Consider the following 13,436-nt stretch of genomic DNA (forward strand, 5'->3'; position numbering starts at 1 on the left):
TATACTCAGTGTAAAGAGCAGGTGTTCATAATGTTTCGTTCACTCAGTGTAAAGAGCAGGTGTTCTTAATGTTTTGTATACTCAGTGTAAAGAGCAGGTGTTCATAATGTTTTGTCTACTCAGTGTAAAGAGCAGGTGTCCATAATGTTTTGTCCACTCAGTGTAAAGAGCAGGTGTTCATAATGTTTTGTATACTCAGTGTAAAGACTACTGTCTACTGCTATCTACTGTCAACAGACAGTAGATATACTGTTAGACATGCTATGAACAGTAGATATACTGTTAGACCTGCTATCAACAGTAGATATACTGTCAGACCTGCTATCAACAGACAGTAGATATACTGTTAGACCTGCTATCAACAGTAGATATACTGTTAGACCTGCTATCAACAGTAGATATACTGTTAGACCTGCTATCAACAGTAGATAAACTGTTAGACCTGCTATCAACAGACAGTAGATATACTGTTAGACCTGCTATCAACAGACAGTAGATATACTGTTAGACCTGCTATCAACAGACAGTAGATATACTGTTAGACCTGCTATCAACAGTAGATATACTGTTAGACCTGCTATCAACAGTAGATATACTGTTAGACCTGCTATCAACAGTAGATATACTGTTAGACCTGCTATCAACAGACAGTAGATAAACTGTCAGACCTGCTATCAACAGACAGTAGATAAACTGTTAGACCTGCTATCAACAGTATATATACTGTTAGACCTGCTATCAACAGTAGATATACTGTTAGACCTGCTATCAACAGTAGATATACTGTTAGACCTGCTATCAACAGACAGTAGATAAACTGTTAGACCTGCTATCAACAGTAGATATACTGTTAGACCTGCTATCAACAGACAGTAGATATACTGTTAGACCTGCTATCAACAGTAGATATACTGTTAGACCTGCTATCAACAGACAGTAGATATACTGTTAGACCTGCTATCAACAGACAGTAGATAAACTGTTAGACCTGCTATCAACAGTAGATATACTGTTAGACCTGCTATCAACAGACAGTAGATAAACTGTTAGACCTGCTATCAACAGACAGTAGATATACTGTTAGACCTGCTATCAACAGACAGTAGATATACTGTTAGACCTGCTATCAACAGACAGTAGATAAACTGTTAGACCTGCTATCAACAGACAGTAGATATACTGTTAGACCTGCTATCAACAGACAGTAGATAAACTGTTAGACCTGCTATCAACAGTAGATATACTGTTAGACCTGCTATCAACAGACAGTACATAAACTGTTAGACCTGCTATCAACAGTAGATATACTGTTAGACCTGCTATCAACAGACAGTACATAAACTGTTAGACCTGCTATCAACAGTAGATATACTGTTAGACCTGCTATCAACAGACAGTAGATAAACTGTTATACCTGCTATCAACAGTATATATACTGTTAGACCTGCTATCAACAGACAGTAGATAAACTGTCAGACCTGCTATCAACAGACAGTAGATAAACTGTTAGACCTGCTATCAACAGTAGATATACTGTTAGACCTGCTATCAACAGTAGATATACTGTTAGACCTGCTATCAACAGTAGATATACTGTTAGATCTGCTATCAACAGACAGTAGATATACTGTTAGACCTGCTATCAACAGACAGTAGATATACTGTTAGACCTGCTATCAACAGACAGTAGATATACTGTTAGACCTGCTATCAACAGTAGATAAACTGTTAGACCTGCTATCAACAGTAGATATACTGTTAGACCTGCTATCAACAGTAGATATACCGTTAGACCTGCTATCAACAGACAGTAGATATACTGTTAGACCTGCTATCAACAGACAGTAGATATACTGTTAGACCTGCTATCAACAGTAGATATACTGTTAGACCTGCTATCAACAGTAGATATACTGTTAGATCTGCTATCAACAGACAGTAGATATACTGTTAGACCTGCTATCAACAGACAGTAGATATACTGTTAGACCTGCTATCAACAGACAGTAGATAAACTGTTAGACCTGCTATCAACAGTAGATATACTGTTAGATCTGCTATCAACAGACAGTAGATATACTGTTAGACCTTCTATCAACAGTAGATATACTGTTAGACCTGCTATCAACAGACAGTAGATATACTGTTAGACCTTCTATCAACAGTAGATATACTGTTAGACCTGATATCAACAGACAGTAGATATACTGTTAGACCTGCTATCAACAGACAGTAGATATACTGTTAGACCTGCTATCAACAGTAGATAAACTGTTAGACCTGCTATCAACAGTAGATAAACTGTTAGACCTGCTATCAACAGTAGATATACTGGTAGACCTTCTATCAACAGTAGATATACTGGTAGACCTTCTATCAACAGTAGATATACTGTTAGACCTGCTATCAACAGTAGATATACTGTTAGACCTGCTATCAACAGTAGATATACTGGTAGACCTGCTATCAACATACAGTAGATATACTGTTAGACCTGCTATCAACAGACAGTAGATATACTGTTAGACCTGCTATCAACAGACAGTAGATATACTGTTAGACCTGCTATCAACAGTAGATATACTGGTAGACCTGCTATCAACAGACAGTAGATATACTGTTAGACCTGCTATCAACAGACAGTAGATATACTGTTAGACCTGCTATCAACAGACAGTAGATATACTGTTAGACCTGCTATCAACAGACAGTAGATATACTGTTAGACCTGCTATCAACAGTAGATATACTGTTAGACCTGCTATCAACAGACAGTAGATAAACTGTTAGACCTGCTATCAACAGACATTGATCTGAGAGCGGTTAGCTACATTTCGTGCCTCTGAAAACTGACCCAACATCCGCACGTTCTGTAGCATTTATATGGACAATGAACTGATTGATTGATCGATTCAATGATGATTGATTGATTAATCAATAGAGAGTTTCATTTTAACTGTGGATAATTCATCAATAAGGCACGAGGGGGTGTGGTAATGGCTAATATACCACAACTATGGCCTGGTCCTGTACACCACACAACGCAGAGTGCCTGGACACAGCCCTTAGCCGTGGGATACTGGCCATGTACCACAAACCTCCGAGGTGCCTTATTGCTATTATAAACTGGTTACCATCGTAATTAGAGTTGTAAATATAAATGTTTTGTCATAAACTTGGTATAAAGTCTGATATACCATGGCTTTTTTTAACCAATCAGCATTCAGGGCTCGAACCACACAGTTTATAAAGCCAGGTGAACAATTAGGGGAGACAATAGGTCAGGAAAGGTGATTAGATGAGAGTAAGGTTAAAATAACACAGTTGCTACAACAATATAACATAGAAAAGCATTTCTCTGTACTGTTAGTCTCTCTCTCTCCAGGTTGGGGTTAGTTCTACTGTTAGACTATGTGTCTCCAGTCCAGGTTGGGGTTAGTTCTACTGTTAGTCTATGTGTCTTCAGGTTGGGGTTAGTTCTACTGTTAGTCTATGTGTCTCCAGGTTGGGGTTAGTTCTACTGTTAGTCTATGTGTCTCCAGGTTGGGGTTAGTTCTACTGTTAGTCTATGTGTCTCCAGGTTGGGGTTAGTTCTACTGTTAGACTATGTGTCTCCAGTCCAGGTTGGGGTTAGTTCTACTGTTAGTCTATGTGTGTCCAGTCCAGGTTGGGGTTCATTCTACTGTTAGTCTATGTCTCTCCAGTCCAGGTTGGGGTTAGTTCTACTGTTAGTCTATGTGTCTCCAGGTTGGGGTTAGTTCTACTGTTAGTCTATGTGTCTCCAGGTTGGGGTTAGTTCTACTGTTAGTCTATGTGTGTCCAGTCCAGGTTGGGGTTCATTCTACTGTTAGTCTATGTCTCTCCAGTCCAGGTTGGGGTTAGTTCTACTGTTAGTCTATGTGTCTCCAGGTTGGGGTTAGTTCTACTGTTAGTCTATGTGTCTCCAGGTTGGGGTTAGTTCTACTGTTAGTCTATGTGTCTCCAGGTTGGGGTTAGTTCTACTGTTAGTCTCTCTCTCTCTCTCTCTCTCTCTCTCCAGGTTGGGGTTAGTTCTACTGTTAGTCTATGTGTCTCCAGTCCAGGTTGGGGTTAGTTCTACTGTTAGTCTATGTGTCTCCAGGTTGGGGTTAGTTCTACTGTTAGTCTCTCTCTCTCTCTCTCTCCAGGTTGGGGTTAGTTCTACTGTTAGTCTATGTGTCTCCAGTCCAGGTTGGGGTTAGTTCTACTGTTAGTCTATGTGTCTCAAGGTTGGGGTTAGTTCTACTGTTAGTCTATGTGTCTCCAGTCCAGGTTGGGGTTAGTTCTACTGTTAGTCTATGTGTGTCCAGTCCAGGTTGGGGTTAGTTCTACTGTTAGTCTATGTGTCTCCAGGTTGGGGTTAGTTCTACTGTTAGTCTATGTGTCTCCAGGTTGTGGTTAGTTCTACTGTTAGTCTATGTCTCTCCAGTCCAGGTTGGGGTTAGTTCTACTGTTAGTCTATGTCTCTCCAGTCCAGGTTGGGGTTTGTTCTACTGTTAGTCTCTCTCTCCAGGTTGGGGTTAGTTCTACTGTTAGTCTATGTGTCTCCAGGTTGGGGTTAGTTCTACTGTTAGTCTATGTCTCTCCAGTCCAGGTTGGGGTTAGTTCTACTGTTAGTCTATGTGTCTCCAGGTTGGGGTTAGTTCTACTGTTAGTCTATGTGTCTCCAGGTTGGGGTTAGTTCTACTGTTAGTCTATGTGTGTCCAGTCCAGGTTGGGGTTCATTCTACTGTTAGTCTATGTCTCTCCAGTCCAGGTTGGGGTTAGTTCTACTGTTAGTCTATGTGTCTCCAGGTTGGGGTTAGTTATACTGTTAGTCTATGTGTCTCCAGGTTGGGGTTAGTTCTACTGTTAGTCTATGTGTCTCCAGGTTGGGGTTAGTTCTACTGTTAGTCTCTCTCTCTCTCTCTCTCTCTCTCTCTCTCCAGGTTGGGGTTAGTTCTACTGTTAGTCTATGTGTCTCCAGTCCAGGTTGGGGTTAGTTCTACTGTTAGTCTATGTGTCTCCAGGTTGGGGTTAGTTCTACTGTTAGTCTCTCTCTCTCTCTCTCTCTCCAGGTTGGGGTTAGTTCTACTGTTAGTCTATGTGTCTCCAGTCCAGGTTGGGGTTAGTTCTACTGTTAGTCTATGTGTCTCAAGGTTGGGGTTAGTTCTACTGTTAGTCTATGTGTCTCCAATCCAGGTTGGGGTTAGTTCTACTGTTAGTCTATGTGTGTCCAGTCCAGGTTGGGGTTAGTTCTACTGTTAGTCTATGTGTCTCCAGGTTGGGGTTAGTTCTACTGTTAGTCTATGTGTCTCCAGGTTGTGGTTAGTTCTACTGTTAGTCTATGTCTCTCCAGTCCAGGTTGGGGTTAGTTCTACTGTTAGTCTATGTCTCTCCAGTCCAGGTTGGGGTTCGTTCTACTGTTAGTCTCTCTCTCCAGGTTGGGGTTAGTTCTACTGTTAGTCTATGTGTCTCCAGGTTGGGGTTAGTTCTACTGTTAGTCTATGTCTCTCCAGTCCAGGTTGGGGTTAGTTCTACTGTTAGTCTATGTGTCTCCAGGTTGGGGTTAGTTCTACTGTTAGTCTATGTGCCTCCAGGTTGAGGTTAGTTCTACTGTTAGTCTATGTCTCTCCAGTCCAGGTTGGGGTTAGTTCTACTGTTAGTCTATGTGTCTCCAGGTTGGGGTTAGTTCTACTGTTAGTCTATGTGTCTCCAGGTTGGGGTTAGTTCTACTGTTAGTCTCTCTCTCTCCAGGAGGTTGGGGTTAGTTCTTCTGTTAGTCTATGTGTCTCCAGGTTGGGGTTAGTTCTACTGTTAGTCTATGTGTCTCCAGGTTGGGGTTAGTTCTACTGTTAGTCTATGTCTCTCCAGTCCAGGTTGGGGTTAGTTCTACTGTTAGTCTCTCTCTCTCCAGTCCAGGTTGGGGTTCATTCTACTGTTAGTCTCTCTCTCTCTCCAGGTTGGGGTTAGTTCTACTGTTAGTCTATGTGTCTCCAGGTTGGGGTTAGTTCTACTGTTAGTCTATGTGTCTCCAGGTTTGAGGTTAGTTCTACTGTTAGTCTATGTCTCTCCAGTCCAGGTTGGGGTTAGTTCTACTGTTAGTCTATGTCTCTTCAGTCCAGGTTGGGGTTAGTTCTACTGTTAGTCTATGTCTCTCCAGTCCAGGTTGGGGTTCGTTCCACTGTTAGTCTCTCTCTCTCCAGGTTGGGGTTAGTTCTACTGTTAGTCTATATCTCTCCAGGTTGGGGTTAGTTCTACTGTTAGTCTATGTGTCTCCAGGTTGGGGTTAGTTCTACTGTTAGTCTCTCTCTCTCCAGGAGGTTGGGGTTAGTTCTACTGTTAGTCTATGTGTCTCCAGGTTGGGGTTAGTTCTACTGTTAGTCTATGTGTCTCCAGGTTGTGGTTAGTTCTACTGTTAGTCTATGTCTCTCCAGTCCAGGTTGGGGTTAGTTCTACTGTTAGTCTATGTCTCTCCAGTCCAGGTTGGGGTTCGTTCTACTGTTAGTCTCTCTCTCCAGGTTGGGGTTAGTTCTACTGTTAGTCTCTCTCTCTCCAGGGTGTTGGGGTTAGTTCTACTGTTAGTCTATCTCTCTCCAAGATGTTGGGGTTAGTTCTACTGTTAGTCTATCTCTCTCCAGGTTGGGGTTAGTTCTACTGTTAGTCTCTCTCTCTCCACGTTGGGGTTAGTTCTACTGTTAGTCTATGTGCCTCCAGGTTGGGGTTAGTTTTACTGTTAGTCTATGTGCCTCCAGGTTGGGGTTAGTTCTACTGTTAGTCTATGTGTCTCCAGGTTGGGGTTAGTTCTACTGTTAGTCTATGTGTCTCCAGGTTGGGGTTAGTTCTACTGTTAGTCTATCTCTCTCCAGGTTGGGGTCAGTTCTACTGTTAGTCTATGTGTCTCCAGGTTGGGGTTAGTTCTACTGTTAGTCTCTCTCTCTCTCCAGGTTGGGGTTAGTTCTACTGTTAGTCTCTCTCTCTCTCCAGGTTGGGGTTAGTTATACTGTTAGTCTATCTCTCTCTCTCAAGGAGGTTGGGGTTAGTTCTACTGTTAGTCTATCTCTCTCTCTCCAGGAGGTTGGGGTTAGTTCTACTGTTAGTCTATCTCTCTCTCTCAAGGAGGTTGGGGTTAGTTCTACTGTTAGTCTATCTCTCTCTCTCCAGGAGGTTGGGGTTAGTTCTACTGTTAGTCTATATGCCTCCAGGTTGGGGTTAGTTCTACTGTTAGTCTATGTCTCTCCAGTCCAGGTTGGGGTTCGTTCTACTGTTAGTCTCTCTCTCTCTCTCCAGGTTGGGGTTAGTTCTACTGTTAGTCTCTCTCTCTCCAGGATGTTGGGGTTAGTTCTACTGTTAGTCTCTCTCTCTCCAGGAGGTTGGGGTTAGTTCTACTGTTAGTCTATGTGTCTCCAGGTTGGGGTTAGTTCTACTGTTAGTCTATGTGTCTCCAGGTTGTGGTTAGTTCTACTGTTAGTCTATGTCTCTCCAGTCCAGGTTGGGGTTCGTTCTACTGTTAGTCTCTCCAGTCCAGGTTGGGGTTAGTTCTACTGTTAGTCTATGTCTCTCCAGTCCAGGTTGGGGTTCGTTCTACTGTTAGTCTCTCTCTCCAGGTTGGGGTTAGTTCTACTGTTAGTCTCTCTCTCTCCAGGGTGTTGGGGTTAGTTCTACTGTTAGTCTATCTCTCTCCAAGATGTTGGGGTTAGTTCTACTGTTAGTCTATCTCTCTCCAGGTTGGGGTTAGTTCTACTGTTAGTCTCTCTCTCTCCAGGTTGGGGTTAGTTCTACTGTTAGTCTATGTGCCTCCAGGTTGGGGTTAGTTTTACTGTTAGTCTATGTGCCTCCAGGTTGGGGTTAGTTCTACTGTTAGTCTATGTGTCTCCAGGTTGGGGTTAGTTCTACTGTTAGTCTATGTGTCTCCAGGTTGGGGTTAGTTCTACTGTTAGTCTATCTCTCTCCAGGTTGGGGTCAGTTCTACTGTTAGTCTATGTGTCTCCAGGTTGGGGTTAGTTCTACTGTTAGTCTCTCTCTCTCTCCAGGTTGGGGTTAGTTCTACTGTTAGTCTCTCTCTCTCTCCAGGTTGGGGTTAGTTATACTGTTAGTCTATCTCTCTCTCTCAAGGAGGTTGGGGTTAGTTCTACTGTTAGTCTATCTCTCTCTCTCCAGGAGGTTGGGGTTAGTTCTACTGTTAGTCTATCTCTCTCTCTCAAGGAGGTTGGGGTTAGTTCTACTGTTAGTCTATCTCTCTCTCTCCAGGAGGTTGGGGTTAGTTCTACTGTTAGTCTATCTCTCTCTCTCCAGGAGGTTGGGGTTAGTTCTACTGTTAGTCTATCTCTCTCTCTCCAGGAGGTTGGGGTTAGTTATACTGTTAGTCTATATGCCTCCAGGTTGGGGTTAGTTCTACTGTTAGTCTATGTCTCTCCAGTCCAGGTTGGGGTTAGTTCTACTGTTAGTCTCTCTCTCTCTCTCCAGGTTGGGGTTAGTTCTACTGTTAGTCTCTCTCTCTCCAGGATGTTGGGGTTAGTTCTACTGTTAGTCTATCTCTCTCCAGGTTGGGGTTAGTTCTACTGTTAGTCTCTCTCTCTCCAGGTTGGGGTTAGTTCTACTGTTAGTCTATGTGCCTCCAGGTTGGGGTTAGTTCTACTGTTAGTGTATGTGTCTCCAGTCCAGGTTGGGGTTAGTTCTACTGTATGTCTATCTCTCTCCTGTCCAGGTTGCAGCCATGGGGAACCTCATTAAGGTCCTTGGCAAGGATTTAGAAAACTGTCCACATTTTTTCCTGGACTTTGAAAGTAAGTGAGCGCTGTTATGTGCATGCATATGTGTGTGTTTTTGACGTCTGTATCGGTGTGTGATGCAGGGTGGAGGTCAGAGGTGAAGGATGGGGTTTTAGATGTGGGTTGATGTTCTCATGGTGTGTTGGGGTGCCGTTGTGTTGTGTGTGGTGTTTGTCATGTTCAGAAACTCTCTACCCTCACTCATTCTTGGACCTACTGAACTGAACCAATCAGTCCTCATAAGCCCCATGCCCATGATCCCTTTGTAGTTTAGTTCATCTTTAATTTAAGTTGACATCACAATAAACAGAGGATAGTGGAGATAGTTCAGACTATATGATAGTTCAGAGGTACCCAGCAGCCCTCCAGTACTGAGAAAATGGACAGATGTACCCAGCAGCCCTCCAGTACTGAGAAGCTCGACAGATGTACCCAGCAGCCCTCCAGTACTGAGAAGCTGGACAGAGGTACTCAGCAGCCCTTCAGTACTGAGAAGCTGGACAGACGTACGTAGCAGCCCTCCAGTATTGAGAAGCTGGATAGATGTACCCAGCAGCCCTCCAGTACTGAGAAGCTGGACAGATGTACCCAGCAGCCCTCCAGTACTGAGAAGCTGGACAGAGGTACCCAGCAGCCCTCCAGTACTGAGAAGCTGGACAGATGTACCCAGCAGCCCTCCAGTACTGAGAAGCTGGACAGACGTACCTAGCAGCCCTCCAGTACTGAGAAGCTGGACAGACGTACCCAGCAGTTCTCCAGTACTGAGAAGCTGGACAGCAGAGAGCTAGAAGAAAACTAAACAGAGAGTGAGATGGGAGAGAGTGATCTGTCTGTCCACGTTGCCATGCCAACACCACCCACAACCACAACATACCTGGGCGGAGTATGCCACCATCACACCCGACCAACCCACCCACACCACACACACGTCCCTCACACCTCCCCCTCATCATCCACACACACTCCTCTTCTCCCCTCTCTCTGTTCTAGGAGACTCATGGGTAACCTCCTGAAAGTGCTGGCTTGCTCCGAACTAGAGCATGGCCCAATAGTTTTCCTTGACTTTGAACGTGAGACCATCCTCTTTTTATTTATTTTCTTCTCTGTGTTTCTATTTTCTTTTGTCTTACTTTTTTGTTCTTCCTTCATTCCGTCCATGTGTTGTTTGTCATCTACCTGTAGTCTTCCTCGTCCTCTCCTCCTCCACGTTTCTCTCCTCAGTCGTCACCTTACACTCCATTGTTTCAGCTCAAGAGAAAGGGGAAAGGGGGGGGATACCTAGTCAGTTGTCCAACTGAATATATTCAACTGAAATGTGTCTTCCACATTTAACCCAACTCCTCTGAGGCTGGTCTTCATATGTAATAACTCATCTGGTGTTATATGAGAAGACTAGTAATGAGAAGACTAGTCATGAGAAGACTAGTTATGTGAAGACTAGTAATGTGAAGACTAGTTATGAGAAGACTAGTTCTGTGAAGACTAGTAATGTGAAGACTAGTTATGAGAAGACTAGTAATGAGAAGACTAGTTATGAGAAGACTAGTAATGAGAAGAGTAGTTATGTGAAGACTAGTCATGAGAAGACTAGTAATGTGAAGACTAGTAATGTGAAGACTATTAATGAGAAGACTAGTAATGTGAAGACTAGTAATGTGAAGACTAGTTATGTGAAGACTAGTAATGTGAACACTAGTTATGTGAAGACTAGTTATGTGAAGACTAGAAATGTGAAGACTAGTAATGTGAAGACTAGAAATGTGAAGACTAGTAATGTGAAGACTAGTAATGTGAAGACTAGTAATGAGAAGACTAGTAATGTGAAGACTAGTTATGTGAAGACTAGTAATGTGAAGACTAGTTTTGTGAAGACTAGTAATGTGAAGACTAGTAATGAGAAGACTAGTAATGTGAAGACTAGTAATGAGAAGACTAGTAATGTGAAGACTAGTTATGTGAAGACTAGTAATATGAAGACCAGTTTTGTGAAGACTAGTATAAACAAGAAGCCAGAATATGGCTACTACTAATTCAGATTGGAATCAGGCCCTTGCTTTTCTCTTGTTGCTATGAGATAAAGATGTCTTTCAGCCTCAGACCATCTCTATCTAATTTCTTGCTATGAGATAAAGATGTCTTGCAGCCTCAGACCATCTATATCTATCTTCTTGCTATGAGATATAGATGTCTTTCAGCCTCAGACCATCTCTATCTAGCCACCCCTCTCTTCTCACCTCTGTCGGATGAGCGTGTGAGAGTGTGTGCATGTGTTTATGTTTAAAATCTGGTGTGTGCGTGAGTGTGTGTGCCAGAGGATGCTGGTAGGAGGAGCTATAGGAGGAAGGTCTCATCGTAATGGCTGGAATGGAATTAAATGGAACTGAGTTAAACGTGTGGTTTCCATGAGTCTGATACCGTTCCATGAATTCTATTCCAGCCATCGCAATGAGTCCGTCCAACTATGACTCCTCCCGGCAGCCTCCTGTGGCGTTCATATGCCTGTTTGTGTGTGTATGGGGTGCAGCGAGGGTCATTTACAAGATAACCGCCTCCATCCTCGCCTTCCCTCTTTCCACACTGACCTCTAACATTTAACTTCCTGCCTTCCTTCCTGCCTTCTCCAAAGTTCCCCTGTTTATTAACAGAAATGTTTCCTTCCACTGGTCGATTCTGTTATAGATCCTATGGAAGAGGGAGAGCCCACTGCTAGAGAGAAAGGGATGTTTGTCCTAAAGCAGAGTAAACCCCCTCTCTACAGCACTGTACTCTCCTGCTCCGGTGAGAGGCAGAGGTCACCTCTGTCACACAGATGAAAGCTTGAGTTAACAATGACACAGACCAAAGCTGAAGACCTACTCCATAGCCTATAACTGTAATAATTCACCTTCATCTAGAATAAAACAAAGCATCGCCGCAATAACTCATCTAAACAGGGTCAACTCTATTACAAACCAATCAACATAGACCGGGGATATAGGTCAACTCCATTACAAACCAATCAACATAGACCAGGGATATAGGTCAACTCCATTACAAACCAATCAACATAGAGCAGGGATATAGGTCAACTCCATTACAAACCAATCAACATAGAGCAGGGATATAGGTCAACTCCATTACAAACCAATCAACATAGACCAGGGATATAGGTCAACTCCATTACAAACCAATCAACATAGAGCAGGGATATAGGTCAACTCCATTACAAACCAAACAACGTAGACCAGGGATATAGGTCAAACCTATTACAAACCAAACAACATAGACCAGGGATATAGGTCAACTCCATTACAAAACCAATCAACATAGACCGGGGATATAGGTCAACTCCATTACAAAACCAATCAACATAGACCAGGGATATAGGTCAACTCCATTACAAACCAATCAACATAGAGCAGGGATATAGGTCAACTCCATTACAAACCAAACAACGTAGACCAGGGATATAGGTCAAACCTATTACAAACCAAACAACATAGACCAGGGATATAGGTCAACTCCATTACAAAACCAATCAACATAGACCGGGGATATAGGTCAACTCCATTACAAAACCGATCAACATAGACCAGGGATATAGGTCAACTCCATTACAAACCAATCAACATAGAGCAGGGATATAGGTCAACTCCATTACAAACCAATCAACATAGACCAGGGATATAGGTCAACTCCATTACAAACCAAACAACATAGACCAGGGATATAGGTCAACTCCATTACAAACCAATCAACACAGACCAGGGATATAGGTCAACTCCATTACAAACCAATCAACATAGACCAGGGATATAGGTCAACTCCATTACAAACAAAACAACATAGACCAGGGATATAGGTCAACTCCATTACAAACAAAACAACATAGACCAAGGATATAGGTCAACTCTATTACAAACCAAACAACATAGACCAGGGATATAGGTCAACTCCATTACAAACCAATCAACATAGACCAGGGATATAGGTCAACTCTATTACAAACCAATCAACATAGACCAGGGATATAGGTCAACTCTATTACAAACCAATCAACATAGACCGGGGATATAGGTCAACTCCATTACAAAACCAATCAACATAGACCAGGGATATAGGTCAACTCCATTACAAACCAAACAACATGGACCAGGGATATAGGTCAACTCCATTACAAACCTAACAACATAGACCAGGGATACGGGTCAACAACAGGGAAGTGTAACGTGGGATAATTAAACAGACGTTATTAACAGCTCCTTGGTGTATGTGAGGACAGTGTGAGGCGTTCCATCTCTACGGTAACGCAGGAGTGGATTCATGGAGCACAGGTGTCTCTGAATCCCTGCAAATTACACAACAAAATGGCCACAACTTCCGCTGAACACGAACAAACAGACACTGTCAAGTGTTTATCAGAGTCCAAAATGCGAGAATGCGTAATAGTTTTGCAGGGTTCTATTGGACTGTTGGTTTTCATACTTTTTGGATTCGTCACAGCGCTATTTTATCTACCTTTCGCTACCTTCAAGTGGCTGGAGCTGTGGGGAGGAGCACGTTAGGGCTGTCTGTGTGTGTGTGTGTCTGTGTGTGTGTGTGTGTGTGTGTGTGTGTGTGTGTGTGTGTGTGTGTGTGTGTGTGTGTGTGTGTGTGTGTGTGTGTGTGTGTGTGTGTGTGTGTGTGTGT

General features: G+C 43.0%; 1 protein-coding gene across 1 annotated transcript in view; it reads left to right on the forward strand.

Moving 5' to 3' along the window:
* LOC135571554 (CYFIP-related Rac1 interactor A-like) overlaps window positions 1–13,436 on the forward strand; it is a 113,781-nt gene that overhangs the window by 85,339 nt on the left and 15,006 nt on the right. The window contains exon 4 of the mRNA XM_065018153.1: window positions 8,705–8,783. Within this exon, the coding sequence (XP_064874225.1) occupies window positions 8,714–8,783 (70 nt within the window). The 5' untranslated portion in view covers window positions 8,705–8,713. The remainder of the gene's footprint in view (window positions 1–8,704; window positions 8,784–13,436) is intronic.

The sequence above is a fragment of the Oncorhynchus nerka genome, linkage group LG4 (assembly GCF_034236695.1).
Source record: "Oncorhynchus nerka isolate Pitt River linkage group LG4, Oner_Uvic_2.0, whole genome shotgun sequence".
Classification (NCBI taxonomy): domain Eukaryota; kingdom Metazoa; phylum Chordata; class Actinopteri; order Salmoniformes; family Salmonidae; genus Oncorhynchus; species Oncorhynchus nerka.